At 50.3% G+C, this 10,919-nt stretch overlaps 3 protein-coding genes across 3 annotated transcripts in view; 1 reads left to right on the top strand and 2 right to left on the bottom strand.

Annotated features, from left to right (window-relative positions):
• Positions 1-2,711: 2,711 nt before the first annotated feature.
• On the top strand, positions 2,712-4,782 carry LOC129178593 (stathmin-4-like). The gene is made up of 5 exons (XM_054770947.1): positions 2,712-2,786; positions 3,136-3,217; positions 3,843-3,938; positions 4,131-4,330; positions 4,394-4,782. The coding sequence occupies exons 2-5, from the start codon at positions 3,205-3,207 to the stop codon at positions 4,511-4,513; spliced, it is 429 nt and encodes a 142-aa protein (XP_054626922.1). The 5' UTR covers positions 2,712-2,786; positions 3,136-3,204; the 3' UTR covers positions 4,514-4,782.
• A 1,652-nt stretch (positions 4,783-6,434) lies between these two features.
• Positions 6,435-10,014, bottom strand: minar1 (membrane integral NOTCH2 associated receptor 1). Its single transcript, XM_054770952.1, has 4 exons — positions 9,152-10,014; positions 7,810-9,036; positions 7,146-7,343; positions 6,435-7,029 (listed from the first exon to the last, which is right to left on the bottom strand). Exons 1-4 carry the CDS (start codon positions 9,788-9,790, stop codon positions 6,838-6,840), a joined length of 2,256 nt encoding a protein of 751 aa, XP_054626927.1. The 5' UTR covers positions 9,791-10,014; the 3' UTR covers positions 6,435-6,837.
• A 543-nt stretch (positions 10,015-10,557) lies between these two features.
• adamts17 (ADAM metallopeptidase with thrombospondin type 1 motif, 17) overlaps positions 10,558-10,919 on the bottom strand; it is a 17,256-nt gene continuing 16,894 nt past the window's right edge. Inside the window, exon 16 of the mRNA XM_054770675.1 lies at positions 10,558-10,919. This exon is cut by the window's right edge and continues 599 nt beyond it. The gene's annotated coding sequence lies outside the window, so the exon portion shown is untranslated.

The following is a 10,919-nucleotide window of genomic DNA, read 5'->3' as shown; positions in this document are numbered from 1 at the left end:
GTCCAGTTGCTCTGCTGCCCCCCAACAGCACTCCTGGTTTATTTCACCACCTTTGCCAGTTGTAGTTCATTGTAATTGAGCCAATCTACATTATTGACAGCGAACCACCATAACAAAACAATCCAAAGCCCGTCCTCACCTGATTACAAGCTTTACGCTCACCTGGCACGCCCCGAGACGACCCCATGGCGTCCATGCAGACCCTGGGACCGAAGCCCACCCAAGGAAGACTCCTCCTCTCTCTGCAAAGGCCCGAAATCCCAGGTCCCATCTTAGCCACCTGCAGGGCTGCGCTTCCTTGGGGGAAAACATAGGAAGGTTCAATCCGATGCCCAAGTGCACACGTGCCAGTCCATTTGTGGGTGTCGGCTGTTCCTCCCACCATACATCCGCTTTGGCTGGTCCAACATAACTACGTGAACTAATGAAAGGATCTGTCCATGCTGCAAGTACATTTTACTTGGAAAGTTAAAAGTTAACCTTTAAGATGGAAATACTTCAAACTGCTTCATACAACCAATAAAAGCGAAATATTATGCAAATAAGTGAAAATGAAATGACATGTTAGTGCAAAAGGAATGAGGGCCCTGGGTCGCCTGACCAATTATGACCAATTATCAGCCAACACAACACAGAGAAACGTGTGTGTTGCACACGTGCACTAACAGCAATGGCAACGTTAATTAACCTGATTAATGGCTCATGTTTACCACCAGATTTAAAGAATAAAAAAACAGTCAACACTCTGAGCATACGTGTCACGCGTACGGATGATAGCAGATTTGTCACTTGCCAGTTTGCATGCTTGCATTTCTATGAGGTAAGGGAAGCAGTGCAGTAGCTCCTGATCCAAAACACGGACAGGGGACGCATTCTGTTGTTGAACGCGTGAACGTGAACTAGAGTCAACTAATTATGGTACCAACAAAATGTAACATCAGGTGGTTTTTCAAACAGTAGAGCAATTTGGACCCATAGCATCCTTTTAAACAACTTCCAAACTCAGGGCAGTTGAACGTATTTGTCATTCAGCCAAGGTGATGAGATACAAACAAAAAGACAAGCACATTTCAATTGCGTTGGCCTGGTGGGGTCATCCAAGATGATTAAGACCCCTTAGAAAGTCACATTTGCCCAAAGAAAGCCATACGGTTCTGGTGATAACACAAAGGTCAGTGACCTCCACCAATGCAGGCTAACGTTGTCTGTGCATAAGTCAGACATGCACGTCATCAAAGCGCCCAATCGTTACATTGTTCACACTCTGGAGTTGCTATGGCAACGTGACATTTAGCAATTTGGAATTTTGTACAGCTCCTCTTTGGATGAAGACAGATTTAGTCCAAACTGCACCAAACTGACAATTCTCGCAAGCAGGCGAACCCATGAAACCCATGAAACCCATGAAACATGACTCAGTTGCAAAAATGTGGTTGTGAACATTTTCGGTACCCTGGACTATTTATTCTCTTTGACACCTTTGAGGTACAGATCTCATTTTCAACGTTGTAAAGAATTCTAAAACCCAACCCAGTATGCCAAGACATTTTTGCTAAAGGTCCAAAATATTGCCTTATTGATTTTTAGAGTGCTCTGGGCCAACAGAAATCAGCTGTGGTCTGCCAGCAGCCTCGGAACCACACTTTGGACACACCTGGTCTGACTCCCCAATCAGGCCAACTTCAGACGTTTCTTTAATGTGAACCCAATTTGATGCAACCTCGAACGAAGTTCACACTGTGAGCACTAAGCCATATAATATATGCATAATATATTATATACTATTTAGTAATAAGTCACATCAAATTTGACTGACAAACATAACCACAACTCACCCACACACACACACACACACACACACACACACACACCCAACACCGTGATCACTATTATCTGCAGACAAATCAGACTTAACTATTCCCTGCACTCCCGTTTCCCTACTTGACCTTTTTCAATTCCCTTTTATTTTTTCCCAAACCAATTTTGCCAGATCATAAACCCTGAGTCGAACCCCCGCCTATTTAGCCCCCAGTTCACATCAATAAGCATCAATGCAAGATCTATTGTAAGAATAACAGGTGAATAATACATGCACTTAAGACCCAATACAATCGTAGTCACACTAATGCATTACATCACAAATAGTCACTATTGCGTCATACATCATCCAGTCATCAGTGTGATTCACCCGCGCTAACTCTTCCATCCTCATCCAGTAGTCTTGGCAAGGTGACACGCCAACGTGCTCATTTCTTGACAGAACACATTTGATGTTTCACTGTGCGGCTGTTGGGAACGCTTTGTGATGCCACACGTTCGCCCCCTCTTTTGTAAAAAGATGTTGAGTCATGAACTCTGGAACAGAGAAGACAAGAGAAGATGTGCAGTCAACCCTGATTGGCTGATCATGACATCACCAGCCAGACTCGGGAGTTCCTTTCCCCTGCTCTCTGACAGGCACACGCACGCACGCGCACTGTCTTCTATAGAAGACAGTGCAGTGCATCATGGGAGGTTTTGTAAAGCCTGCCTAATAACGTCAATGATTGGCTTTACAGTGCATTAGAACGATCTTAATTCATGATAAAAATAGATCAGCGTGAAGAGTGGCACCGTTCCTTCACGAGGAACACCCACAGCGACCCCCTCGCCCCCTTCGGCGTGACCAATCGGAACCCACGCGCCTCCTCGGCCAATGAGAAGGCTCCAAAGTGATGTCATGCAGCAGCTGCCGTGTGGTGCTGATGCTGCGGATGCTGCTGCACATCTTCAGCAACATCCAACTGGTGAGTGATGTTTTCTGCTTCTCTTATACTTCGCTATTTTGCCTTTGCGTCCTGTTTCTTCTTTTGGTCTTGAAATTGGGCGACTGCACTTGAAAAGGATGACAAAAACGGACATAATTGCTCAGATGCACAATGAATAATAACGATGATGTCACCGTGAGCAGACAAACGATAAGAACGTTTTTTTAATGAAAAAAGCGTCATTGTTCTGACGTAAATGTACTTTTTTCTTGGGAGAGAAAACGCAAATTGACGCAAAAGGCTCATTTTGAAGCTCATCTGCTGAGTTCCTTTGCACGTTTTGTCCGTGCATGTGGAACACATTCATTTACATGTTGTCCCTGTTTAGACGCACGGGACCACTATTCCCTGAACGCAGTCTGGCTGACGTCACCAAGTCTTCCTCAGCAGCCACGCCATGACGTCAGCAGGTGCTTTTCTTCTCAGTCACGCCTTTGCAATTCTAGCTATTGTTAGAACTGTTATCCTTGTTAACATTGCTATGGTTATTATATGTTATACATTAATAGTATCTGCATTCATAATGTAATATTAACATATGGATGTTAAACTATTCAATAATATATTCAAATATTCAATATTAGTTTTATTAATTTCTTTTCAATAATTATTATTTACATTCTTTATTAACATTATTGTTCTATTAGATGTAATATTACTATTATCGTAATATCAGTTTCAATATTATTACCATTTTTATCAATATGTTGTTAATATTATATATTAATATTAATATTGTTAATATTGTTAATATCGTTGCTAGAATATCATAGATATATTTCTAAATCATGTAAAATAAATGTAAAAACATGAATAATAGTGTAATATTTGTATTACTATCAATAATGATGTTTACTTTATTAATAATGAATACTTCATATTATTTATATTTATTAATAGTAATTTTATGATTGCAATACATGTAATATTGCCGTTAATATTAATATTAGAGTGAATATTATGATTAATAAAACAGTATTGTTATTGTTTGTACTAATATTATTTAGTATTTATTGTGCGCGTTCGTCTCTTCAGCCCATAGAGAGAAGTTGCGAGAGCTCCCCCTAGTGTCGCTTCTCTGCTCCTGCATCCTCCAGAAGCCACCCGACGACATGTCTGCCAAAAAGCAAGGTCAGCTGACATCTCCTCAGTCACATGATCGCATTCGACTTTAGGGGCACGTGGAGGGCAGTTATTAGGGTTAGCAGTCTTCAGCGGGTGTCTCCTGGGGTACTTGTTGTCTCCGAAGGACAGGGACAGTTCGTCTCAAAGTAGCAACAATCAGGTTAAGATGTTATTTCCTCACGTGACATGTCTCGGCAGGTGTGGTGGACTTAAACCTGGGCGACATCCGCCACATGGAGGTCATGGAGTTGAACAAACGTGCGAGCGGCCACGCCTTCCAGGTCATCCTGAAGCCGCCCACCTTGAACGGCGAGCCGAAGGCGACCACGCCCCCTCGTCACAAAGCCTCGCTGGAAGAGATCCAACAGAAACTGGAGGCCGCCCACGAGAGGAGAAAGGTCAGAACTAAGCGAACATCCTTGACAGTTGACATGACGCTGACGTCCATCTTTACCATCCAGTGTCAGGAGGCGGAGCTTCTGAAGCACCTGGCAGAGAGAAGGCAACACGAGCGCGACGTCGCTCTCAAAGCTCTCAGCCGAGAACGTCACCTAGACATGAAGCTGCAGGAGGTGAGGTGATGTCTGACGTCCAGGTGACGTCACGTCAACCCGAGATGGACTTCATCGGCTCGTCGATCTTCTTCAACGTCCGGTCTCAAATGTGACTTCGAAAGGAGCACGAGGCTCTGGGAGCACGACAGATCTATGACAGATCACATGACGACATTGTTCAGCTTTGTTTCCACGGCAACGCTTTTCTGTCAGGGTGGACAGGTGTTGGGACATGAAAACTCTTCGAGACAGCAAAGACTTTTCCTTCTGTGTAGAAATAAAGACGTCAAATTGTTTGTTACTTCCTTCCAGTCAATGTTCTGTCTCGTGACACCCCTGGTCAAGCACAACGGACCAGGTAGCTAGCTGTCAATCAGGCGAAAGATGTCACGGGGGCGGGGTTTCCTGGACAGGCTGTGCTTCCTCGTGGGGTCTTGCCTCCGAATTGCCAAAACACGCCCGTGACCTGTATCATGTGGCACCATGTAGAGCTCGTGGTCATTCACATTTGTGCGCGTGGAGAGCATTCTACTCGCGTGTGATTTGAAACAATCTGCGCGTAGATGTTTATTTTTTCGCCTCTCGACTATTGTCACATTTCTGACGCCATACATTCGGGACACGCTACACATGAAGCCACGCTAGTCAATGTTCTGTCTCGTGACCCTCCTGGTTATTTTGCTGCGCGACAAACACAACGGACCAGGTAGCTAGCAGTCAATCAGGTGAAAGAGTTTCCTAGACAAGAGCCAATCACAGACAGCGCTATGCCTCTTGGTGGGGTCCAGCCTCCAAACTGACAAAACACGCGCGCGACGTGTCCAATGTAGAGCTCGTGGTCATTAAAATTTGTGCTTCTGGGACATAGAAAGTTTGCGTGGAGAGTATTCTACTCGCGTTTGACTTGAAATAATCTGCTCGTCGATGGGTTTTTTTTGCGCTTTTCGACTTTCGTCACATTTCTGACGCCAAGCATTCGTTACAAGCTTCACGTGAAACCACCCTATTCTTTGCAGCCACAATATTAGGTACACCCCAAGGTCGAAATATGAGGATCGCCCAAGTCCTAAATATCAGTTACACTTGTGGCCTACACATTACCTACCTCGCACACCTAAACACCCGGGAACTAATGTGGCCTAAATATTAGGAACAGCTGAAGCCAGAATATTTCGCACACTTCAGCCCAAATGATCAGGTACACCCAAAATATTAGGTACATATTTTCATTGGGATACTTCCAAGGTTTCCAGTTTTGAAGGTTCTGCAGAAGATGAGACTGACTTCATCCTCGACTCATCACACACACTGAATTGGGTCAATGTATTTGAAGGCGCATCATAGCGGGTCCATCTGAAGTAGGACAGAAGGATCTGGTGCTGTGGTGCTGCACATGGGCCCAGAAATAATTGATGAGCGTACATGTGGTGGTGTCTCCAGAGGACGCCACGGTCCATAAATTCTGCTTCAAGTCAGCGGTTTTGGTCCATCACAACACCACAACACACAAGGCTAATGCTAGCAGCTAGCCTGATTGGCCTACTGGACCGGTCGCAAACGGGTCAGACCGTCTCTTCTGGTTTCTGCAACCTGTTTGTGGGACCAGAGCCAAACAGCCTGAGGCGTCTCCTGTGGGCGGAGCCAGATGGCCGCCCAAAACAACTTCATCAAAACAAAAAGAAGCTCGGTCAAAAGTCCCACGATGCATCTGGGTAGGCCCACAGAACTTGCACGCGTCCATCAGAAGCTACTGAGACGTGACGGTCCTGACATTTGGCTGCTCAATGGAGAGAAAGCCCATCAAGAAGTCGTAAAGCGCACAACGTCTGGAAAGGTCGTGAAGGCCACATCTGGAACAACGACCTTTACAACTTCCTTCCTTGACCTTCTGGAACGCCACGTCAACTCACCTGACAAGCGACGATGTCAGCACCTGCGGGACACGACCCAAAGACACAACAGGAAGTTTATTATGGAACATTCCATCTGGGTCACATGGACCTACAGGACGTCCAGTCATTCTTATTAGAGAACATTCCAGAAGGTAAATATGACATTCAGCATCACTAGAAACGCAGCACAATCTGGACCGCTCCATCAGTCCCAAGTCCCTTCAGAACCAGAACAGACTAGTCGGGCGTTCTGTGGAGACACTGGAGGTGACGGACACATTCGGCTAGCGGACAAAGAACATTCCGGACTCTGATCATGTGATGCATACATTCATGTGGTTTGTTCTGGTCCAAAGTCCGGTCCGCTCTGGAATCAGAATCACAAGCTACAACTAATTGTCTTTGATTGACAGCTGTGCTACTTCCTGTTTCTGTCCCGGGTGGTCCATCCCCGCCACGCTACGTCTTCATGGCGCAGATGGGGACCACGATGACCAGGATGACGCTGAAGGTGGCGGCGATCAGGGCGGCGATCTTGCACGCCTTCGCCCTGCGGAACGCCGCTTCCCGCTGCTTGAGCAGCGAGTCGTAGCCCGGCGTGTACACGTCCTCCATCCAGAACTCCAGCTTGTTTGGGCTCAGAGACTCCGCCTGCGCCAAGCACAGTATCATCACACTTTCACAATAAAAGCATGACACCGGATGACGTCGGACGGCTGTCAATCAATAAAAGGCGTGGACTGCTCCGTGAGTGTCATGTGGCGTACCTGCCGGTCCAAAGTATTTCCTGAGTTGCGTTTGTATTCGTCGGCGGTCCAGGACGGCCCGCTGAGCCTCGGCCCGGAATACAGAGGACTTCCTTTAGCGTGGGGCGGGGCCGCCGGCCTTAGGTGGTGCTCTGTCAGGTAGGACTCCCTTGCTGCCTTGGGGGGGCGGAGCACTCCGGGGAAGTCGTATTGGTCCACCTGGAGACAGGAAGTGCTGTGTGATGTAAAGTTTAAAGAATAAATAAAGTGGAGGTACGCCATGTTGGGGGGGACCTCATGTTAGTGTTGGATGTGTGACGAGTACATGTGTGTGTGTGTGTGTGTGTGTGTGTGTGTGTGTGTGTGTGTGTGTGAACAGAAGTGATGGATTTAGTAGAAGCATAAATAGAAGCTCATGTTGGACCTCCAGATGGTGATTCTTTCTTCTTGGAATCTTCTTCCTCCCTGACACTCTTCAACAACACTGTGTGTGTGTGTGTGTGTGTGTGTGTGTGTGTGTGTGTGTGTCTCACATGCACTTGTCAATCATGCTGACAATCACACACATGACCTCGCCATCCATATTCCCGCCCACTAACACACTTCCTGTTTACTTCTGCTCCCCATCTCCCCTGTCCCTTGCTGCTAGAAACCGTCCTCTCCGTGTCACGTGATCCGCGCGTACCTCTTTGGCTCGGCAGGCTCGCTCCTTGTCGACAGCGTCGGGATGGCACGAGTACGACAGCGTCCGCCAGTCTCGTGGCGAGACTTCCACAACCTTTGACTCGGCGTCGTCGTCGTCGAGCGAGTGTGACGACCTCCTGGTGAAGACGTTCTTCCTCAGGGCCGTCGCCCTCAGGCCGGGGCTGTCGTCACGGACGCCGCCCACGTTGAGGGTGTGGCAGCGGAGGACGTGCGGCGACGCGTCAGGGGGGGAGGAGGCGGGCGTGGCGTCAGGCTCTTGGATCTTTTGGTCCAGCTTGTTGAGTTTAGACAGAACCTGCGAGATCTCGCCGCGTACGCCCGACAGCGACTCCAGCTTCCGCTCGATCTCGCCGATCCTCGCCACCAGCTTGCTCACGCTGGACTTGAGCTCGTCGTCCGTGTTGTCCAGCGAGCGCAGGAGGCGGTCCAGCTGCGACTTAGCCAGTTTGACTGTGTTTCGTTCGGGGGAGCTGTCGCCCTCCGACTTCAGCGAGGCGGCGCTGTCGTAACACGACGACTGGACCATGCCCAGCGAGTCGCACACGCTCATCTCATCCAGGAAGCGAAAGATGTCGCTGATGTCGTCGCCGACAATCTCAGACTCTTCGTCAGAGTGCTTGAATGCGCGTGATGCCGTCTTCTGGCCACCGTGTTCCGTTTGAGTCCCGATGCACGCCGAGCCGTCTGTGCCGTGAAAAGACGGACCGTTGACGTGTTTGTCCCACATCCTCTTGGCTGACTCCACCCTGTCCATCAAGGCGCCTTCCTTTGTCTTCACGCCGTCGTTGGCGAGGCCGCCAGGGTATGCCACAGGTCGCTTGGGGCTCTGAAAGCGGTTCTCGTCAGCGCCGACGACGCTGGCGTTGCGATGGAAGTTTGGTTTGCCCGCAAACGACCTCTCCAGGTCGTGAGGCCCCTCCTCCACGTTGAGGCTCAGGCTCTTCACTGGCCACGCCCCCTGTTTCCTGCCTTGACTACTCTGCTTCCTGCCACTCACGCACTCGGACACGGTGGTGGGCCCGAAGTACGTGGACGCCTGAAGGTCATCCAGACTCTCGTGTTTGACCCGCCGCCGCTCCGGCAGCGCCGGGCTGAGGGGAGGCGGGCAGTAGGGCTTCCTGTAGGCCACCTCGAAGCTGCGATTGAAGAAGGGGGCGGGCGTGTGGCGGTATGGCTCCGCCCCCTCGCCGTCCTTGGCCGTGACAACCTGGAGGAGAAGAGGTCATCGTTCAAGTCACAAAGCACACGACTGTCAAACAGCCTAACTTCTTGTTACACTTTCAGGCTGGACTCTGGAGCAGTCCAACGTGTCGAGAACCCACCTGAGGGCCGAAGGAGGCCATCTTGTGGAAGTCCTCCTTGAAGATATTCCTCTTCTGCAGGCATGTGCGCGCCATCGGGGGGCCTTCGTGCACGCGACGGCAGGGTGGGGAGGGGGAGTATTGGGGCAGGTGGTGCAGTTTGTCCAGAGAGGACGCTCGACACCCCCCCTGTCTCCCGCCCACACCCAACAGGAAGTTGGGCTCCGAGGCGGGAAGGAAGGTCCGGCGCGGTTCCGGGCAGGGGGGATTATTGAGAAGGGGTGAGGGGGGCTGTCCGAGGGGGGCGTAGCGATGACGCACGCGCCTGGTCTCGGCGTGCTCGTGCCTCTGGACTCTGTGCGCGGCCACGCCCCCGTGCGCGTGGACCAGGTGGAGCATGGCGACGATGTCGGCCGCGAGCACGCGCCTCTTGGACTGCTCGTCTTCGGCGGGGCCGCGCATCTTGTCCCGGAAGAGCGTGGTAGGAAAGTCCGGGTCCAGACTGGCCGCGCGGTAGAGGTGCGCGCGCAGTTTTGCCAGGTGCACCAGGTCCATGCGCGTGCACAGCGACTTGCACAGCTCCTGGTCGGACATGTTGGCGTGCTGGACGTCCAGGTCCTCCAGGATCCGCCTCAGGAACTGTTCTGGGCCGGCCTCCATCGTGGATGCTCGGCAGAACCGAGAGGAGAGAATGACTTCACTACACGCTTGTCTCCATGCGCGTTCACTTGGGGTTACTCACGCGCTGCGCGTGTCCGCCTCCGACCTCGGACCTGACTCGGAACCGGCTAGGAGAAGACCTCCCAGGAGGACCACATGCTGTGTGGTCTCCCGGCTCCGATGAGGCTCGACTGGACCCGCCGGTCCGCAGCTGTCCGCCAGGCGCCAAGTGTCGACTTACCGAGACGACACCGGCCACATCCGGTTGTTGCTGTCAAAATAAGAGCAATGTCGATTCGTCACTCTGAAGCCCACCGAGCGCATTCGTTCGCGTCAATGGTTCATTTGTCTACTCCTTGTTGAATGTTCACGTGAGTCGGCACGTGTGAGAGCTTTCATAGATGGAAATAATATCGATGTCAAACAGCTGCTTTTATTGTGAAGGACTGCACTTACATCCTGTCAGCTCGCTGCACGGGACAGCGGCTTGTCCTTTGTTCGCTCGTTGTTGTTGTGGCGGTGGTGGTGACGCCACTATCGCTGGACATCATGACCTCTCACCCCGGACTGCATCGACGCCTGATGACGTCACCGGACACGTCACTATCGGCGGCTAAATGCGTGTCACCTGCCGCAAGCGGTCACCAGCGGCCCAGAAGCTTTGACAGCCGTCACTCAAGTGGCCTTGAGAACCCAGGAGGACAGACATGATCACGTGACGACTCCATCACATGACCTGTCAGACTTGTCAACACGGAGCGGGCGTGTAAACAGAACCGTCTTTACTGGATCAGCACCAAGAAGTACACGTGAACAAGTACAGTACACACGTGTTAAATAGCACCTTGGATACACACACACACACACACACAGACATGTTTACATCACTGCAGTGACCCCACAATGAATGACGCCTAAAAGTGACCCTCCTAACACCCAACCAATCGAAGTGAAATGACCTTTAGAAAAGGTCACGCTGCCTTCGGTGTGCGCGTGTTCGCTACGACTTTTATGTGCCAAAAGAGAGGGAGAAGATGGCGGCCATACTGTCACGCCTCTGAATTGTGCGATGTGCTAATCTGGCTCACTTCCTGTTAAAATGAACAAAGTGCATATTTGTAGGCAGACA

This window comes from Dunckerocampus dactyliophorus, chromosome 3 (genome assembly GCF_027744805.1).
Source record: "Dunckerocampus dactyliophorus isolate RoL2022-P2 chromosome 3, RoL_Ddac_1.1, whole genome shotgun sequence".
NCBI lineage: Eukaryota > Metazoa > Chordata > Actinopteri > Syngnathiformes > Syngnathidae > Dunckerocampus > Dunckerocampus dactyliophorus.
The sequence above is the reverse complement of the archived record's forward strand: the minus strand, read 5'-3'. Positions and strand labels throughout refer to the sequence as shown.